This window comes from Eublepharis macularius, chromosome 4 (assembly GCF_028583425.1).
Source record: "Eublepharis macularius isolate TG4126 chromosome 4, MPM_Emac_v1.0, whole genome shotgun sequence".
Classification (NCBI taxonomy): domain Eukaryota; kingdom Metazoa; phylum Chordata; class Lepidosauria; order Squamata; family Eublepharidae; genus Eublepharis; species Eublepharis macularius.
Window position 1 is genome coordinate 183748682 of NC_072793.1, and position 21107 is coordinate 183769788.

Genomic DNA, 21107 nt, shown 5'->3' on the forward strand with positions numbered 1-21107 from the left:
GCCACTTGCTGGAAAAGGTCACAAAGCCCTTCCGTTGTTGTACACAACAGAAGACAAATTCCTCTCCTATTTAGATTACGAAGATGTGTTTTCAAATCTATGGAAGAGGCACTCTCTTGAGACAGACCTGTCTTTCTAGCACAAAACATCAGATCTTTCACCGATAAAACAAACTTCGTCAAGTAAATTATTTTACTTAATATAAAACATAACTCATTTCATAAGGCAAAAACCAGACAGGTACATACAGATGATAATTAATCCTATCATCACAAAAAACCAATGTGCAATAAAAATAATTTCTTAAAGTTGCAAACAACATGAAGTTAACACAAATCAGACGTTGACTGGCAGAATGCTAGGCAATATCTGGACTCCCCCAGCAAACACAGCTCTCTTATCCACAGTCCTCGCTGATAAAGTTTCTCCCCTGTGTGAATTCTTCAGTGGGAAGTAAGGTGTATACTCGAACTGAAGCTTTTCCCACACTCCAGGCTCTTATATTCTTTATTCCCTCCATGAATTTTCTGGTGGAAAATAAGCCTTCCAAGGTCACTGAAGCCTTTTCCTCATTCCAGACCTTTATATGATTTCTCCCGTGTGAATTCTGTGATGGCAAATTAGACTATCTTTCTATCCAAAGGCTTTCCCACATTTCAAGTATTTTATTTATTATATATTAGATTTTTAGTCCGCCCACCATGCCAGATGAGCTCAAGGTGGAGTACAACTTTTCAATTTACATAAAGAACAGTTAAAAAACAGATAAAATATTATACAAATAACATTAAAACAACTTTATAAAAGAAATACAATACAGCTTCTCTTCAGATGGTGTCGATAAAATACTGCTGTTCAAGCCCTGGCTCATATATAGGCTCATATGTGAACAGATCTTTAGTGAGGCCAGTGAAGGCCCAACCTAGCCTCCACCATATGCCTGGTGGAACATCTCTGTCTTACAGGCCCGGCGGAAAGATAACAAATCCTGCCGGGCCCAGGTTTCCTCAGACAGAGACTTCCACCAGGTTGGTGCCAGGACCAAAAAGGCCCTGGCTCTGGTTGAGACCAGGCAGGCCTCCTTTGGGCCAGGAACCACCAACAGTTGATTATTTGTTGAACGAAGCATCCTCTGGGGTACACATGGGGAGAGGCGGTCCTGCAGCTATGCTGCGCCCAGTCCGCATAGGGCTTTATAGGTCAAAACCAAAACCCTGAACCAGACCCGGTACTCAACTGGTAACCAGTGCAGCTGGTTTATATGGTTTCTACCCTGTATGAATTCTTCGGTGGGCAGTAAGGTGGCCATTCAAACTGAAGGATTTTCCACATTGCAGGCATGTTTATGGTTTCTTCCCTTTGTGAATTCTTTGGTGGGCAGTAAGGTTTCCACTCTGATTGAAGCATTTTCCACACTCCAGGCATTTATATGGTTTATCCCCTATGTGAATTGTTTGATGAGCAATGAGGTTTCCACTCCGATTGAAGCATTTTCCACACTCCAGGCATTTATATGGTTTCTTCCCTATGTGAATAGTTTGATGGGCAGTAAGGTTTCCACTCCGATTGAAACATTTTCCACACTCCAGGCATTTATATGGTTTATCCCCTGTGTGAATCCTTTGGTGGCCAGTAAGGCTTCCACTCACACTGAAGCTTTTCCCACACTCCAGGCATTTATATGGCTTCTCCCCTGTGTGAATTCTTCGGTGGGCAGTTAGCTGTCCACTCCATCTGAAGCTTTTTCTACACTCCAGGCATTTATATGGTTTCTCCCCTGTGTGAATTCTTTGGTGGGCTGTAAGGGATCCACTCTCATTGAAACTTTTTCCGCACTCCAGGCATTTATATGGTTTCTCACCTGTGTGAAGTCTTTGGTGGGCAGTAAGGCTCCCACTCAGACTGAAGCTTTTTCCACACTGCAGGCATTTATATGGTTTCTCCCCTGTGTGAATTCTTTGGTGGGCAGTTAGCTGTCCACTCTGTCTGAAGCTTTTCCCACACTCCAGGCATTTATGTTTTTTATCTCCTGTATGATTTTTTTGATGGGAAATTAGACCATGTTTCTGTCCAAAGTTTTTCCCACACTCCAGGCATTTAAAATTTCCCCTTGTATTATGGGTGTTCCAATGCATGGTCATATCTGATGTTTCAGAAAATCCTTCTGCACCTCCTGGACACTCATCCCTCTTGTCTCCTTTGGATATTTTCTGAAAAGGTGGGATTTCTTGAGAATTGTCATCTTGGAAAACATCACAATTTCCCCTCTCATTAAGTGGGTTTGTTCCCTCCACCACACTCAGTGCATCACAATGTTCTATATTCTCTTCTGCATAAGAATACGTGTGTTCTCTCCCCATCAATGGATATTCAATTGCCACCTCCCACGCAGCATCTGTGGAAAGAAAGGGAAACCAGGCATCGACACACATAACATAGAAGAAAATCAACGGACATTGAGAATGGAAGAGTTTAAATGATTGATGTCTGGACATTTCCAAGCCTATGTTGGGGATGCTAGGAGGTATTGACTAATCCCTTGGTTGTGAGAATTAAATAGTAAATAGTATTTCCCCACGGCACTGATCTGCCACAAAGTTCTCTCTGGCCATAACTGGAAAGACATGTCCTGCTATCCTCAGAAAAGCACCCCTCAAGTTCAGAACAAAATCTTCATCACCCCCCCCCCTGCACCCAGTTTCCTGCTCCCTCCTCCATATTTCAGAAGCCAGAAGCAGCTGCCAGAACTGGGTAACATTTGCAGTGTGAGCAAGAGACAAGGCTCGTGGGGAAGAAGCCAGGTCATGTGTTCCAAGTTAATCAGCTTTCTCACTACCGGCACAACTCTAGTATATAGTTTCAGGACTTAAAAAAAAGGAATCCAGACTTTAAAAAAAGGAATCCGGAAAAGTTGCTAAGCCACTTGAGACTGCCAAATCTTGTGTATCTGGATTAATGAATTCTGTGTTTGAGTTCTGGAGAAAGGAGTCTGCTAGAACCAGCTTGGCCAACAGAGCGGGGTTATCATGTCTGCCTCCAAAATCATGCCCTTCCAACAATTTTCAGCTTAGCTGCCACAGCTGGTCACACGTTATCAAACATCCTGCCTATCTGTCCTCGTCCATCACAAACATGACTTCTGCATCTTGCCTGGGGTACTCAAGCAGCTTCCTGAATCCTTCCTCCCAACAATTGGAAGGCGGGAATCCTACTTATGGGTGAAAATATGCTTGGAAACCAAGGGTTGCCTCTGCCTCTGCCAGATGCCGGATTTTCCTTTGGATGCTGGATTTTACTTAGGCAAATATTTACAGGCCAGGCCCTTCAGAATCACTGACAAGACTGCTCTGTAATGGGGGATGGGGGAGATGGGAAGGTGTGTGTATGAGCACATTGTCTGGAGTTGTGTTGTGTAATTTCTCTGTGGCAAAGCACATGCTTTCCAAGCACAACGTCTGCAGTTCAATTCCTGGCAGCTCTAATTAAACACATCTCAGGGGTAACAGGGCTGGGAAACGGCCCTGCCAGAGAGCCACTGTCTGGATAAAACAAAGCTCAGCTTTCAAAAATGGATCCGAGAGGGCAGAAAAAGGACACTGCGTATTTTCATGATCTACAGACACCATTTGAGCCTTTATAAGACTTTCAGTGCTTCTGAGCACAAACAAGCATGAAGATAAGAACCCAGAAACCCCCCAGCCCTTGGAAGAAACCACAAGCAACACAGAGAGGCCCACAACAGACCTAGGCTGCTACCAGACACTCCCTCCTCTTCATCAGAGAACCAGATCAGCAGCTCCTCCTCTTCCTCCAGCCTGGATATGAGGTCTGGTGTGGCAATCAGAGGTCCTTTCATCAGAAAAAGAAGTCCAGAAAATTATTATTGTTTCTTATGTGCATCAGTTCAGCAATTTCAATGCAGGTTCACAGCACTGATCCAATCCTGGCCATTTTGGCCCCAATCCAGGCCAAAACAGGCCCCAAACGGGAATTTTTGGCCTGTTTTGGCCTGGCCAAGAGCCAAAACAGCCCTGATCTGGTCAGTACCCGGGCAGGGGAAGCCTCCCCTGCCCGGCACTAACCCGGTCCCAGCTGTTTCGGCCCTTATCCAGGCCGAAATGTTCCCCAAATGTTCCCCAAATGGCCATTTTTGAAAATTTTGGGCCCATTTCAGCATGGATCGGGGCCTTATGGGCCTGAATCGGGTTGGTGCCAGGTGGGGGAAGCCTCCCCCACCCAGCACCAATCCAATCTGAGCCATTTTGGCCCCATTTTTGGCCATTTTAGGCTCAGATCAGGGCCAAAACAGCCAGGACCAGGTCCAACCCAATCCAGGCTGTTTCGGCCCTGATCTGGGTCCAAAAGGCCCAAAATGGCCACTTTTGGGCCCATTTTGGGCACCAGCCAAATCCCGGCCATTTCGGCCTGATCAAGAGGAGTGGCATATACTATTATGCTAATGAGTTCCTGCAGCTCTTTTTCTACGAAATGACCCCCTGGACTGTACAATTTATTGCTAGCAAGGAAGCAACAGATGCAAAAGCGGAATTGTTACATAGTTGATTGTTATCTCAACATATTGTTCTAATTGTAACTTTAGATTATATATTTTGTACTATTTGCTAAAAGAGTATATATGCGTATTATTTATTATATGCACTGAGCACTTTGAATGTTGTTAAATATGGATTTGATACAGTAATTGTAGTTGTGCATCACACTCCCTTAGAGAAGCCTCTGTATTGAGTTGAATTTCCCTCAGAATCACTTACAAGAGCGTTCTGTGCTGGGGGGTGGGGGAGGAGGGACGGTGTGTGCATGAGCACATTGTCTGGAGTTGTGTTGTGCAATTTCTCTGTGGTAAAGCACACGCTTTCCAAGTGCAAGTTCTGCGGTTCAATCCCTGACAGCTGTAATTAAACGCATCTCAGGGGTAACAGGGCTGGGAAACGGCCTTGCCAGAGAGCCACTGCCTGGAAGAAACAGAGCTCAGCTTTCTAAAATGGATCAGAGAGGGTTGAAGGAGGATGCTGCATTTTTTCACAATCTACAGACACCATTTGAGCCTTTATAAACCTTTAAGTGCTTCTGAGCACAAACAAGTGTGAAGATAAGGACCCAGAAACCCCCCAGCCCTTGGAAGGAAACCCAAGAAACACCTAGACCCACCACAGACCTAGGCTGCTACCAGTCGCTCCCTCGTCTTCATCAGAGAACCCGATAAGCAGCTCCTCTTCTTCCTCCAGTCTGGATATGAAGTCTGGTTTGGCAATCAGAGGTCCTTTCATCAGAAAAAGAAGCCCAGAAAATTAGTATTGCTTTTTGAGTGCATCAGTTCAGCAATTCTAATGCAGGTTCACTCCAGACCTCCAGAAATACACAACAGGCAAATAAGAGGGGGCCAATGGAGGGCAGAGAACACGATGGGCTGAGAAACATCCATCCACTATTGGCAGTTCTGCACCTGCTCCCAGCCCAGCTGAGACAGAAAAGCCATCTGAGAACTCAGTCAGAGGCAAAGAAGCTGGAAGACTCCTCTCCTCTGCCACATCTCAGCACAGGTAAGGCACACCTGCCCAGACCTAGATGGCCCAGGTTAGCCTGATCTCTTCAGATCTAAGCAAGTCTGGTGCTGGTTAGTTGCTGGGTGGGAAATTATCCAAGAAGTCCTGGGTCACTATGCACAGGCAGGCACTGATAAACCATGTCTTGCCTGGAACTCCCTCTGGGGCTGTCTTAAGCCACTGTGTCTTGACACCAAATTAGACACACACTGCCACACCCAAGGCAAGGCCCAGCCTAGAAGGAAGCCCTGCTTTGACCTTCCCACTTTCCCAAAACCTGGCATCTCTTGGCACCTCTCCTGTTGCCCTCTCAGGTGGTCCAAAGACTGCCAAGCAGGGGCTCCCTCTCTGTAAGGAGAAGCCAGAACCCTCCCCCCCCCCACATCACAAGAAGCCTCATGGAGGGGGGCAGTGATCAGCCATCAGACCCAGAGCACAAAGCTGCCCACATCCTTTCACTTTTAGGACCCCTCCTCAGCCCCTCCTCAGAGCATGAAGGAGAAAGCCCAGGAGAAAAGGATCCTCACCCAGAGAGGCCACGTTTCCAAAATTCTCCAGCATGACTTCCTTGTACAGGGATCTCTGCGCTGGGCTCAGCAGGCTCCACTCCCCCTTGGAGAAATACACGGCCACCTCTTCAAAGGACACCTGACCCTGAAGAAGAAAAAGTGGAAAAATAAAAAGAAGAAGAGGAAGGAGGTGTCAGCAATGTACGGACCAATAGATGGCTAAATGCTGTTAGACTGGACCTTTTTGAAAGTTTTTGGGTTTGCTTTGCACCCTCCTTTTAGGCTCTCTGGGCCTCAACTGCAGGCTGTTTGAGTGTATATAGGCCTTGCTAGGCCCAAAGCAAAGTCAGCTCTTCAAAAGGACATGGTTCAGAGAGAGAGTCCTGCTCCTTGCTGTCAAAACTCAGACAAATAGAAGCAGAATATTTACTCTGAATAATGTCAAAATGACCAAAAGACAGCATAGGACTGGAACATGGATTTGGAAACAAAACAGAAGCTGGATGGCTTTGATGAATTAAAAAAATTTCTTTTGTTTTTAATCATTTGAATTTGTATTTTCCATATTAGAAGGTTTCAGAGGGAAGAAGGTGGCAAGCAAACTAGGAGAAGCTTCAAGAGCTAAAGACGTAAATTATATCTGTAAAGGTGAATGTTAAAAGGGTAAAGCTTGTCACATATTTTGAATTACTTTGGGGAAAGTTTTGCTGAAGCTCACCTGTTTCTGACTGTTCCAGGTGGGTCTCATTTTAAGAGTTTTTCTGTACAGGGGTTGTTATTAAGGAGATGGAAAAGGAACATGATTTGGATTGGAGGAAGACTTGGCAGGCAACCTTTTTTTTCTTTCCCCACTATATGCCAGCATTTTCATGGCTGACTTGGAGCAGCGCTTCCTCATCCCCACGCACTGAGATCCCTCTTACACCTGAGATACCTTGATAACATTTTTATAGTCTGGACAGGTGGGAAAGAAACACCACAGAAATTCCACCAGGACTTCAGAGACTTCCTCTCTACCACCCGTCAATCCACACAAGAAGCACATTTTCTAGACCCCCCACTATACAAATACTGGATGGAAGCACAAGAACCACGTTAGAGCAGAAACCTGCGGTAAGGAGAAGGCCCTGTTCCCCCCAATACAGAGTCAAACTTTGGTTCAGCCCCATGTCTTGCAAGCAGTCTTACCAGGCCTGCTTGCTGAGAAAGGCACAGCCTTTGCTAATAAGCTGCACCTGCACGGCTTTTCCTTCCTGAGAAAGTGGCCTGGGGAAGCCCCCGTGTTCGGTGACGTTCTCAGCTCCTGCCACCCTCCCTAAACTTTCACACTGAGGCAACGTCCAATGAAGAAACGAGCCCTGATTGGTTCCTTTCAGTGGGATGAAGCCCCCTCCGCTTTGAAGAAGCCTCTCCGTTTTAGGCACTTTACCATTCCACCACTCTCCACCATTCCAGACCAGTCTTGACCAGTTATGCTACTTTGTAGGCATTCAAGCTGGCATGAATGGACTTTGGCAAGACCAACCAGCTTTGGAACCAACTCAGAGAATGTTTAGTCAGCCAGCAAGTAGAATTTATCCAGTTAGAACATAAATAGACTAGCAAGCCGTTACTTGTTTTCTGCCTTGCTTGAATGCTTTCATGAGCAGTTTCTGCCTAGCATACGCTCCTATCTTCTTTCTTTAATCAACTCCAATCATATATTTTACCAGCCTGTGTCCCCTGTTGCTTGCTAAGGGGGTACACACACTCAAAAGAACCCAGGAAGCCAGGGGGCTTCAAACAAGTGACCAGAGCTCTTAGAGGCCCCTAGGGGACCTGAATGGCCAGAGAGCCATCAGGGACGGGGGATGAGAGCCTCTGGGTAGATACACACCAAAGAATCCATCATCCACAGCCACATCTGATCCAATTCCTCTGACAGAGATGCTCACTGGCAGGATCTACAACAGATATTCTTGGGTCTACTGATGTAGTAAGGAAACAGATCGAAAAAGCCAGAAGGATACCGACAGAAAACCTGCTAGAAGATGGGCCCAAACAAAACAAGAACAGAACACTCCTCTGGTGGCCACACGCAGCTCTCAGCTGAAACCAGTTGAACGCCTCATTAATGAACGGCAATCTACGCTTGACAATGATGTTCCTCTCTCACAGGCATTGGGAGGCAAACCTTTTCTTGCCCATAGAAACCTCATAAACCTTAAATAACTTCTCACTCACAACAATGGCCTCCCGAACATGGACACGGACTCTTGGACCTGGGCCTGCAATAAACCAAGATCCCAACTCTGTCCCTGTATTCACCCTAACAACACAATCTCTGGACCTCACAACATCAGCCCCAGCATCTGTAGTTCATTCATTGATTACCTTCCAATGTTATCTATGCCTCCAAGTGACAACAAAGTGCTTTCACTCTCCAGATCAAACACATCAGTCTGTATGCAGAAGAATAAATGGACAGAAATCTGACATGAAAAACGGCTTCCTATATTGATTTACTTACAAGAGTTTGACATTTTTGCACCAGCCCTCAACATTGTAATGCGGGCTTCTGCCAGGCCTCCTAAGAAGAATCTCTCTCTCTCTGTCTCTCTCTCACACACAAACACACACAAATAGACACATTTTCTGAATCAGTCAACATCTAATCCTCCACTAGGGTTGCCAATTGCGGCATGTGAAATTCCTAGAGATTTACATGCAATATCTGTGGACAGAGCTCAGTGGGGACACAATAACACAAGTCTTCCCCGATCACAGTATTTGGGAGATCAGTTGTGATTCCAGGAGAAATCCAGGCCCCACCTGGAGGCTGGCAACCAGTATGGTTTCATTGTCTCTGCTGGGGCTTCTTTGCAGATGTAAACCGAGACAGGCTGTGGCCAGAACTAAAGGCAAAGAGCCCCGTCCTCCAAGCCTGGGAACTGAGAAGGAACCGTTCCTGCCCTCTGACACACACTTCCTCCCCTGCCCTTACCTGAGCCGGCTTCATGGTGGCTCTTTTCCCTTCACCACATAGAGGAGAGGGTGGAGGAGGCATCAGGAGTGGTTCTGGGCTACCTGTAGGGAGAGAAACAAAGAGGACTGAAAGCTCTTTATCCTCCCAGCCACCCCTTTTGTTTGGAGCGAGGTCCAACTGTCCTTCTCTATCCATCCCTCTCCCCTCCTGGCCATTTTCCTCCCAAGCTTGACAAATCCATTCCTGGGCACGGACGAATCCCTGGCCCTGCTGGAAGCCCCCCAGTCCCTCTCCCCTCTAAGGGAGCCCCAGACCCTCCAGCCTGCCTCACTCCTTCAGGAGTGGGGGAAGGTCCTCAGGGGCTGGGGTGGGAAAGGGTTCAAGGCAATGGTGGGGGGAGTCTCCAGCTCTGGACCTGGCAACTAGGCATGTTCCTTTGCATCTTGGGAAAACTCCTCCCTGAAGACAGAAAACTAGCTCTGCAAGGAGAAATTTTATGCCCACTGTCCCTGCTTGTCTGGATTAGGTCAGAGATTGATATCTTCAAACCCTGCCGGATGGGGGCCTTTTCTCTTTCCTTCCGGCCAGCACCTCCAACTGCCGGCCCTGAAGAGATCCTGCAACTTTGGATCATAACCCTGGGAAACCACTCCTCCCTCCCCCATCTCCCACCCCTCCTGCTGCTCTGCAGCCTTGACCACTCGCCCCCTTCCCCAGCCCAAAAGGGCAAGCAGGACCCTTTCCGCTTCGTGCCTCCTGCAGGTCTTTATTCCTCTGCTTTTCTTTGGGGACTGCAGAGTGGAGCAAAAGAAACTGCGGGAGTAGGGGGAGATAAACTGAAGGAAGGGTCTCTCCCCCAAATCAATAGCCCCCCTCCTTTTCCTCTGCCTTGGCTCTTGCATTGCCCCCCCCCCAATATCTCCTCCCCCTCCCAAAGCCCCTCTGAGCTCACCTGATTCCCTTCCAGCCGTGCAAGCAGCAGCCGGGAAACAAAGGCGGGACTCCTGCAGGGGGGGGGCAGGAAAGGGTCTGCACAAACACCCCCCCCCCCATGTGCCTCTCTAGGACTGCAGACTCTCTTGTTTTAACCCTTGGAGCTCCCAACTTAAAGAGAGAGAATGGAAATAAAAGAGGGGATATCCTACAGGAAAAGGTCAGGAGACGCTGTGCCTATTTGAATGGGACACTGGTAGATAAAACTTTTTCTTTTCCCCGGAAAATTAGAAATTTTGTTTTTCCCCTTCCAAGTCTTGGTTTCTGGAGTCTCTCAGAGCCAAGCTACAAGTGATGCCTGACACAAGTTGGACACTTGTCAGCTTCCCTCAAGTTTTGATGGGAAATGTAGGCGTCCTGGTCTTGCAGCTGTAATGGAGAGCCAAGCTGTAAAACCAGGGCGCCTACATTTCCCATCAAAACTTGAGGGAAGCTGACAAGCGTCCAACCTGTGGCAGGCGCCGCTCGTAGCTTGGCTCTCAGATGCCCTGAATGATCCCATTAAAAAGGAAGGAGGCTGTTTTTGTAACTTCTCTTTTCGTGGGTTCTATGGGGCTTCGGAAGCAACTTTCACAAAATTTTAAGAAAGAAATTGTTTTAAAACTTTTAAAAAAAACACCACAATTAAGAACATACAACTTTTTTTAAACTAACTCACAAGTGCAACCGTACAGAAAACTTTAAATCAACAAATGTTTTTTTAAAAAGGTAAAACATTCCAGGAAGTGGTGAGTCTTTTTATAATTTTTTTGGAGCAACTGTGGCTTCTGTCTTCTTGTTGGGGAATTACAGCCCTGCAAAAATAATACAATCCCAGTAACACCAATCAAACAGAATACACAAGCACCATTTTAAAATCTTATTGTTTACATACAACATTTGATTACCTTATGCAAGGTGATAAGAGCATATAAATTATTAAGCTCCCCAGGAACCAGCCTCCTCCTCAGCAGCCAGCCTCTAGCTTCTGCCTCCACCCCACTGGGCTAAACCAAGGACCTCATGGGGATTACACTTTCATTTTTCTTCTCTTTTCCTAGTTTGAACCTGGGCTTCCCCTTTCCTTTCAAAGGTCCCTCGAGACTTCTGCCAAATGACAGCAACATTTTGCAAAGAAAAAATCCAGAGGAGCAAATTTTTAAAACAAGCATTTCACGCACATACCCCGTGCATCACCTCCTCAAAGGTCTACTGGTAACTGGTATTCCCTAGTGCAGCCTGATTTCTGTCTCAGGGAAAATACTGGGGCAGATATTAAAGCATCTGATGCAAGCAGCAGACGGACAACGTGGTGATACGGGGAAGTCAGCACAGATTGGTCCCCAATAGGTCCTGCCGGGCCAACCTTATCTCCTTCTAGGACTGAGTGACAGGCTTTATTATTTATTTATTTGATTTATACCTTGCCCTCCCCACGAATGGGCTCACAATGTTCACAAAAATACAGTAAATTAATCGTAAAACTATAAAATCAATAATAATCTTTAAAAAATCATTAATATAGATATAGATATAGATATAGATATAGATATAGATATAGATATAGATATAGATATAGATATAGATATAGATATAGATATAGATATAGATATGGATGGCCACAGCATATGGCCAAGGGCAGTCCCAGAAAAAGTGGCAGTCATAGGTGGAAGAGAATCACAGGAACGTCAATATAGTTTATCTCGATTTTGGTAAAGCTTTTGAGAGCATTCCTTGTGACGGTCTGATGATGTTCCTTACGATGTTCTGGACTGTTGTCTAGGATGGTTGGATGGACAGGAAACTGGCTGGATAACTGAACCCAAAGAGTAGTTGTCAGTCAGCGGCACCACATTGGAGGGAGGTGTCCAGTGGAGAGCCGCAGGGCCCAAATGATCTGAATGAGGGTGTGAAGGGGTTCCTCAGTAAATTTGCAGATGACACCAAACTGGGAGGAACGCCAAACACCCTCGAAGGCAGGGACAGAATTCAGGGGGAACCCAAATATCCTGGGAAAGGGGCAGTTTCTCTCGCTTCCACAACGCTCCATTAGGGCACTGCTTCTCCCAGTCACATCGCAGCCCATTTTCCCACTTAAATGCTCCTGTGTCCCATTAATTCTTTAACCTTGAGTGTTTTACTTGAAGAGAAAATTAATAAATAAAAATAAAGCCCCAGCCTCCCACTGCCCACCAGCTCCAGGTCTCTGGGCAAAAGCCTAGAATAGCAACTGGCGCTCTTTGCAATGAGGCAGCGACTGGACAGTTGCTAAGTCAGGCTCTCTCTCTCTTGCCTGACAGAATTGGGGGAAATCCCACGTAACAGTCTCACAAGGGGTGATCTTTTCTGAGGGTTGGAGCCCAGCCTGGCAGACTCAGCTTTGGGAGGGACTCACACAAGGTACTCCACTAAGAAGCTGGAGTACCACTCCCACCCCCAGTGATTTTGTTGACCCCGTTATTTCAGGCCTTTCTTTCTTGAAAAAATTGGGAAGGCCTTTTCATAGAAACTTAACGAGACTTTTCCCCTTAGGCTCAAGTTTCAGTAAATCACCATGTTTTACAATCTCTCTCCTTTTTAAATTAAAGCAGTGCATTGGAAAGGCAGTGAAGGGTAATGGTTAGAGCGTGAGAATGGGAGTGGGGAGACCAGACTCAAATCTCTTGGCAGAAAGGGGGGGGCACGGTGACTCTCTCACAAACTGATTAGGGATCAGAGAACTCTTTGAGATCTACCATGCTGGACATATTTAATACATGACCAAAAAAATCAGCACTGAAACAGTCCCAAATTAGTAGAATGTATTTCTTTATTTGTAGTCCGTCCTTCTCATTATGATCTAAGGCGGATTACCGTAGTGTGAGTAGAAGTTCAATATAATCGACAGCTGGGACATTCACTGAGCAAAGCAGAATCAAGGTCCTGCCATCCTCCAAGGGTCTCAGAGCAGCGTGCGGAGTTCCCCCTTCCTGGCCGTAGGCTTGCGGCTTCACAGCAGAGATAATCCTCATATTCATGTTCAAAATTCCTGTTTAATAATAAGATACATTCTTCTCTTGATCCGTCACCCCCCCGCTCAGATCCCACCGGTGTACATGTGGGATTAGGATTTTCTTTTTTGTTTTGCTCCAGTTGTGTATCACTTTGCACTTCCTTATACTGAATTTCACCTCCCATTGTGAAGTCCCGTGGCGCAGAGTGGTAAGCGGCAGTACTGCAGCCCAAGCTCTGCTCACGATCTGAGTTCGATCCTGGCGGAAGCCGGATTCAAGTAGCCGACTCAAGGTTGACTCAGCCTTTCATCTTTCCAAGGTTGGTAAAATGGGTACCCAGTTTTCTGGGGGTAAAGTGTAGATGACTGGGAAAGGCAATGGCAAACCATCCCGTAAAAAGTCTGCCAGGAAAACATCAACGCTGAATCCAGCATTGATTCCAGAGAAGCAAGTTAAGGCAGCTACCAAAAGGCCTTCTCCCAATTCAGTCTAGCCTGGAAGAGGGCCCCTCCCTTGCCGCTGCTGGCCTGGTCGCTGGCATCCCCCCCAGGGCAATGTCAAGGCTGGAATGAACGGACTCTAAATAGGTCTCCCCTCATAGACACAGCAGAGGCTCCCATTGGTGCAGAACATCACAGCTGTTACTTTGGGGACTTGGTAGGAGCATCGCTCCATAGAATAGCTATTAGTTTCTGGGCTCACTTGAAGGTTTGGGCGATCCCCTACAAAGCCGTTCATGGCCTTGGCCCCCTATCTACAGAAGAACCTCTCTCTCCCTGCTCCATCATAGCAGCTTCACTCATCTGTGCAGGGCCTTCTGCAGGTGCCACCCTGTAAATGGGCAAAATCAAGAGCTGCCCGTAGACGTGATTCGCCTGTTGTGGCCCCCACCTCATGGACGTGGTTTGGAGGGCTGCCACTCTCCTCGCTTTCCGCCACCTGTCCTATGCTGAATTATTCAGGAGGGCTTTACTGTAAGGAAAACCTTCAAAGAGATGCGTTGGTTAAGGGATGGGGTCTGCGAACTGTTCTGTTGTGTCCCTGCTGAGTAGCTTTTGCATCATTTAAAATGCCATGTCCAACTGGTTTTGCTTTGCTAATGCTTTATTTCTGCATTGCTTTCAGCTTTATATCGGTTTTCGGGATGTACTGACATTTCTGCTACCCATCCCCTCTTGCACTGTTATTCTCTGTTTGTGACACTGAAGCAGGAAGTGAAGTGAAAAGACCTCTGCCAGAGATTTTGGAGACCTGCTGTTATTCCGGGTAGATGACTGATGGTGATCAATTGCCTGATTGAGGGCCAAGCTACAAGTGACGAATGACAATTGAACAGCAAGTGTATTCCTCCCTGTTCACTTGCCCTCCACTCAATCCACTTGCTGTTCAAGTGTCATTCGTCACTTGTAGCTTGGCCCTCAGTTTCATGCAACTTCCTGCGTTCTCGGCCAGGATCCCAGACACATTTTGCAGCCACTGAAGCGAGACCTTCAGTAGGTTTGGCACACTTAAGCGACAACACCACATGCCACTTGTCCATATGAAGATTTTTGTCAGTTTGACGAGTGAAGTACCACAAGCACTTTCTAAACTCTAGTGTCCCATTGGATTGTATATAAAAGTTGGACTTGGAATACTGTTATGTTTCTATTGAGCATTGTGTGCCACTATATTTAATATTACTACTTATTGCTTCTATATTTATTACTGTATATCACTTTTAGGTATATTGTTAGGATATTTACAAGTATATATTCACTTTTGAGCACTTTGCACTTTATAAATTATAAAGAGTTTAATGTACAGACAATCCACAACAACCATTGTTCTCCGGCAGTGTATTGTTTATGATTGTAGATCCAGAGGAGTTAGCCATGTTAGTCTGTAGTAGCAAAATAGAAAAGAGTCCAGTAGCACCTTTAAGACTAACCAACTTTACTGTAGCATAAGCTTTCGAGAAACACAGTTCTCTTCTATGGTTGTTGTGGATTTTCCGGGCTGTATAGCCATGATCTTGGCATTGTAGTTCCGGACATTTTGCCAGCAGCTGTGACTGGCATCTTCAGAGGTGTAGCACCAAAAGACAGAGATCTCTCAGTGTCAAACCAAAAGACAGAGATCTCTCAGTTTGACACTGAGAGATCTCTGTCTTTTGGTGCTACACCTCTGAAGATGCCAGTCACAGCTGCTGGCAAAACGTCCGGAACTACAATGTCAAGACCACGGCTATACAGCCCGGAAAATCCACAACAACCATTGTTCTCCGGCCATGAAAGCCTTGGACAATACAGAGTTCTCTTCGTCAGATGCATCTGATGAAGAGAACTGTGTTTCTTGAAAGCTTATGTTACAGTAAAGTTGGTTAATCTTAAAGGTGTTACTGGACTCTTTTCTGTTTATAATTGGTTATTTTAGATTTTCTGGGCTGTATCGCCGTGGTCATACAGCCTGGAAAATCTACAACAACCAACGCCCTCCGGCCGTGAAAGCCTTCAACAATGTATTGTTTATAGTTATTGACTGATAGCCCACGGGGGACCAGTGTCCCTTTTGTCTTTACATCTGTACCTGTGGTAACCTCTTTTTGTCCTAGATTTGTTCATGGCTAAAATTTTCAAAATGTAACTCATCTTTATATATCAGGGCTTGAATTATTCCCTACTAGGCTTAGATCAGTAATGCTAGCAATATCAACTGCCTCGAGCTCAGAGCATAATCTTTGATTGATGCTGGTAGCTCAGCTATCTAGCAGCTACCTAGTTTCGCTTCATTGAGACTCTGAGTTGCGGCGGGTTCATCTGGTCTCATATTAGGATTCACCCTAACTTACTTGTGTTGTTTGTGAAAAACCTTCTTTGATCCCCTGGCGGGAATGAAGAACTGCAAATCCACTTATCTGCTATTGTCCACTATTTTAATTGGCTGTTAAAGATGAAAAGAATATCTGTGTGGTTATACACTTTGTTAAGAGAACTATATTAAGATCCATACAGAGTTCACTAGAATGCACATAAATCAGTAAGGTATAATGTACTCTAATCCATATTCTCGTTATACTTCCTCACTCAACATGATCTGCAGCAACAGCTTCACTCACCTGAGAAAACTTGACGAGCAAGATCAAGGGCTGCCCGTACAGAAGCATTCTCTTGAAACTCCTTCCTAGTGGAATACCCTGCCCCTCGAAGTCCGGAAAGCTCCAAAAATTGCATCATTCCATACAAAAACAATCCAGTTTCCGGCCTAACCATGGCATGGAGACAACACTGGTCCCCCTTATTGTTTTTAGATATCTATTTATGCTTTTATAATGTACAATGTTTTCTTTTGTTGTTAGATGACCTGAGCGCATTCACGGGGAGGGTGGGGCACAAACTGGATAAGATAAATCTGTAAATGGAAACAATACTATTTTTTTTTTAAAAAAACATTATTTTAAAGAAAATAGGGACATATTTTTAATCTACAAAGCATGAATGAAATTTTACTGAATTATAACTTGTAATGTTATATTACTCCATTCCCATCTAATTTTATAATCCAATTTGCTTGGAATATATAAGGTTCCCCCCCCCCCAATGAATTATACTCAATGGGAAGTAAGGCTTGCAGTTTGTATAAAGACTCCTCAACTGTGTATGAATTCTTTGATGGGAATTCAATCTGTCCCTTCTCCCAAAGCTTTCCTCATATTCCAGGCATGTATATTTTTTCTCCCGTATGAATTTTTTTAATGGTAATAAGGGCTGAACTCTGCCTGAAGCTTCTTCCACACTCTAGGCATTTACATGGATTCTGTGTTGATTCTTCCATGGGTAGCTAGTTCATCCATTTAAAGCCTTTTCCACATTCTAGACACTTATACAACTTCTCCCCTGTGTGAATTCTTTGGTGGACAGTCAGGTGGCCACTCTGGTTGAAGCTTTTCCCACACTCCAGGCATTTATACTTTTTCTCCCCTTTGTGAATTACTTGATGGAGAAGAAGTTTTGCATTCTGACTGAACCTTTTCCCACACTCCAGGCACTATATGCTTTCTAGCTTGTGCGGGTTCTTTGATGGGAAGAAAGATACGACCTGTATCTGAAGCTTTTTCCAAACTTAAGGCATTTATATGGTTTCTTCCCTTTGTGAATCCAGTGATGTTGAGCAAGGTAGCCGTTTGAAAAGAAGCTCTTTCCACACTAAGTCTTTATATGGTTTCTCTCCTGTGTGGATTCTTTGATGGTAAGAAAGACCTGAACTGTGTCTAAAATTTTTTCCACACTCCAGGCACTTATAAGGTTTCTCTCCCGTGTGGATTCTTTGATGGGAAGAAAGTTCCGAACTGTGTCTAAAGCTTTTCTCACACTCCAGGCACTTATATGGTTTCTCTCCTGTGTGGAATCTTTGATGGTAAGAAAAACTTGAACTGTGTCTGAAGCTTTTTCCACACTCCAGGCATTTATATTCCTTTTCCTCTGTGTGAATTCTTTGATGGGAAATAAGGGATGAACTCTGGCTGAAGCAGTTCCCACACTCCAGGCATTTATACTTTTTCTCCCCCGTATGAATTGCTTGATGAAGAGTAAGTTTTGCATTCTGACTGAAGTTTTTCCCACAATCTAGGCATTTATATGGTTTCTCCCCTCTGTGAACTGTTTTTTTATGGGAACTAAAGGCAGAACTATGACTAAAGCTTCTTCCACATTCCAGACATTTATATGGTTTCTCTCCTGTGTGAATCCTGTGATGGGAAGTTAGAGCATCTTTCCGTCTAAAGATTTTCCCACATTCCAGGCACTTATAAGGTTTCTCCCCTGTGTGAATTGTTTGATGGGCAGTAAGGTGTCCATTCTGACTGAAGCTTTTTCCACACTCCAGGCATTTATAAGGCTTCTCCCCTGTGTGAATTCTTTGGTGGGAATTAAGGTGTCCACTCTCAGTGAAGCTTTTTCCACACTGCAGGCATTTATAAGGTTTCTCCCCCGTGTGAATTCTTTGATGAGAAGCTAAAGTATCTTTCCGTCCAAAGATTTTTCCACACTCTAGGCATTTAAATGTTCCCCCTTTATTATGGGTTTTCCAATGCATAGCCGTATCTGCTGTTTCAGAAAATCCTTCCGCACCTCCTGGGCACTCATTCCTATTGTCTACTTTGGATATTTTTTGAAGGGGTGGGATTTCTTGAGAATTGTCACCTTGGAAAGCATCACGGATTTCCCTCTCATTTACTTGGTTTGTTCCCTCCATCACGATCCGTGCATCATTATATTTAATGCTCTCTTCCACATATGAATACATGTGTTCACTCTCCATCACTGGATCTTCAGTTGCCGACTTCCACACACCATCTGCAGAAAGAAAGAGAAACCTAGCATGAACACACAGGATAAAAAAAGAGCCTAGAACTAAATCAAATGACATTGAGAATGGAAGAGTTTAAGGAACTGATGTCTGGACATTTTCAATCCTATGCTGAAAATACTACATGGTATTAAAAACCCCTTTGTTTGTGAGAATTAAACGGAAAAAAAGTATTTCACTGGGACAGTGATTGGTGCAAAGATCCTTCTTCAACATGAACAGAACACAACAATGGCCCACTGACTGGAAACATACAGTCTAATTCCAATTCTCCTGAAAAGGGGAGGCCAAAGAGTGCAGCAACTTTCGGACTATCACGTTTATTTCACATGAAAAGCAGGGGTCCTCACAAAGTCTTCAGCTCCAGAATTTTTTTTTAACAATAAAACATGGGAAGGAAGCAGGAACGGGGAGCACATGCTGCTCAGGGGTAACAGGGCTGGGAAACGGCCTGGCCAGGGAGCCACTGTGTGGAAGAAACAGAGCTCAGCTTTTAAAAATGGATCAGAGAGGGCAGAAGAAGGATGTTGCAATCTACAGACACCATTTGAGCCTTTAAGAGCTTCTGAGCACAAACAAGTGCGAAGATAAGAACCGGGATAGATAAGAAACCCCCCAACCATTGGAAAGAACCCCAAGAAACACAGAGACCCACTACAAACCGAGGCAGCTACCTGCAAATTCCTCTTCTTCATCAGAGAACCCGATAAGCAGCTCCTCCTCTTCCTCCAACCTGGATACGAGGTCCGGTTTGGCAATCAGAGGTCCTTTCATCAGAAAAAGAAGCCCAGAAAATTATTATTGCTTTTTGTGTGCATCAGTTCAGCCATTTCAATGCAAGTTCACTCCAGACCTCCAGAAATACACAACAGGCAAGAAACAGGGGCTAATAAAGGTGGAGAACACAATGGGCCGAGAAACATCCATCCATTATTGGCAGTTTTACTGCTGCTCCTAGGCCAGCTGAGATGGAAATGCCAGCTGCGAACTCAGAGGCAAAGAAGCCGGCAGACTTCCCTCCATAGCCCCATCTCAAACAGGCCCACCCAGGCTCGCTTGATCTCATCAGATCGAAGTCCTTGGATGGGAAATCACCAAGGAAATTCAGGGCTGCTACCAACAGACAGGCAGTGGCAAATCACCTCTATTCTTTTCTCACCTTGAAAATCCTCTGGAATGGTCTTAAGTCAGCTATGGCTTGATGACATCTTACACACACACACAGAGCCACACCCAAGGCCCAGCCTGTGGGGAAGCCCCTGCTTAGACCCTCTCACTTTCCCCAAACCTGGCATCTCTTGGCAACTCTTCTCATGCCCTCTCAGGTGGTCCAAGCACTGCTAAGCAGGGCCTTCCTGTCCGTAGGACAACACAGAACTCCTCACACATCAAAAGACGAATCATAGAAGGGGGCAGCGATCAGCCATTGGACCCAGAGCACAAAGCCTAACCTTCTTCTTTAAGGACCTCCTCAGAGCATGATGGAGACAGCCCAGGGGAAAGGGACCCTCACCCAGAGAGGCCACGTTCCCAAAATTCTCCAGCATGACTTCCTTGTACAGGGCTCTCTGGGCCGGGCTCAGCAGGCTCCACTCCCCCTTGGAGAAATACACAGCCACCTCTTCGAAGGACACCCAGCCCTGAAGAAGAAAAGAGAAAAAATTAAAAATAAGAGGAGCAGAGAAAAGCTGTTAGCAATGTATGGACTAATATATGGCTAAATCCCAAGTGTAAGACTGGACATTTCTAAACGTTTTTGGGTTTGCTTTCTACCCTCCTTCAAGGGTCTCTGGGCCTGAACAGCTAGCTGGCTGTTTGAATGTCTAAGCCTTGCTAGGCCCAAAGCAAAGTCAAGTCTTCAAAATGACACCTTGGCTCAGAGACAGAGTCCTGCACCTGGCTTTCAAAAGTCAGATTAATAGAATTGGTTTGTGGGTGGCTTTGACCAATTTTTTTTTTTAATTATTATTTGAATTTCCCATATTACTGTATATGGGTTTCAAAGAGAAGAAGGCACCAAGCAAACCAGGAAAAGATTCAAGAGCTAAAGATGTAGATAATTTCTGTAAGGGTGAATATTAAAAGGGTAGATCTTGTCACATATTTTGAATTACTTCAAGAAGAGTTTAGCTGAAGCTCACCTGTCAGGTATCTGACTGTTCCAGGTGGTCTCATTTTAAGAATTTTTCTATACATTGTTGTTATTAAGGAGATGGAAAAGGAACATGATTTGAATCGGAGGAAGATTATGCATTGAAATGACTGGATAGACCACGTCATTCTATTCCGCTTCATTTTCGTTTGTTCCTTTCTATTTAGGATCTTACTGTAGATGATGACTGAAGCCACTCTGTCGATGTTTGTTGTTATAATGTATGAATGTATTGTTATTATAATGAAAAAATTGTTGTAATGTATGTATTGTTGTTATAATGGGTGAATAGTGAGTTACTGGACCGCTGTGCGATTCATTTATTTGTTTCGTCATTGAAATATTTATAGCTCACCTTTCCACATAGTTCTAAGTATCTGACAAAATGCTCAAAAACTTTCCAAACAAAGATTAAGATGAAAGTCCCTCCCTATCACCCTTAAAAGAAGCCTGCCCTTCACACCCCCTCAAAACCCACGACAAATAAGCCAGGCTTGCAGAGCCTCCTGAAGATCGCCAACGAGGGGCCCCCCTTTCCCCTCCCCTCCTCAGGGATCCCAGTCCACGGAGCAGGAGCCATGATGGAAAAGGCCCCGTCTCTGGTTG

The 21107-nt window shown here is 45.2% G+C and overlaps 2 protein-coding genes across 2 annotated transcripts; both read right to left on the reverse strand.

The window, feature by feature from the left end:
- Positions 1 to 349: 349 nt before the first annotated feature.
- LOC129326989 (zinc finger protein 664-like) lies at positions 350 to 19974 on the reverse strand. Its single transcript, XM_054975350.1, has 4 exons — positions 19863 to 19974; positions 5177 to 5281; positions 3745 to 3849; positions 350 to 2395 (listed from the first exon to the last, which is right to left on the reverse strand). The coding sequence occupies exons 1-4, from the start codon at positions 19894 to 19896 to the stop codon at positions 1344 to 1346; spliced, it is 1296 nt and encodes a 431-aa protein (XP_054831325.1). The 5' UTR covers positions 19897 to 19974; the 3' UTR covers positions 350 to 1343.
- Positions 15907 to 18322, reverse strand: LOC129326991 (zinc finger protein 501-like). Its single transcript, XM_054975351.1, has one exon. It carries the CDS (start codon positions 18299 to 18301, stop codon positions 17114 to 17116), a length of 1188 nt encoding a protein of 395 aa, XP_054831326.1. The 5' UTR covers positions 18302 to 18322; the 3' UTR covers positions 15907 to 17113.
- Positions 19975 to 21107: the final 1133 nt, after the last annotated feature.

Bases quoted from the DNA above. Each gene is read 5' to 3' on its own strand.
- LOC129326991 (XM_054975351.1), bottom strand. From the start codon at position 18,301: ATGGAGAGTGAACACATGTATTCATATGTGGAAGAGAGCATTAAATAT.
- LOC129326989 (XM_054975350.1), bottom strand. From the start codon at position 19,896: ATGCTGGAGAATTTTGGGAACGTGGCCTCTCTGG. The intron at 3,850-5,176 runs GTCTGTGGTGGG...TTCTGATGAAAG, and splicing joins AGCGACTGGTAGCAGCCTAG to GACCTCTGATTGCCACACCA. The intron at 2,396-3,744 runs GTCTGTTGTGGG...TTCTTTCCACAG, and splicing joins AGTGTCTGGTAGCAGCCTAG to ATGCTGCGTGGGAGGTGGCA.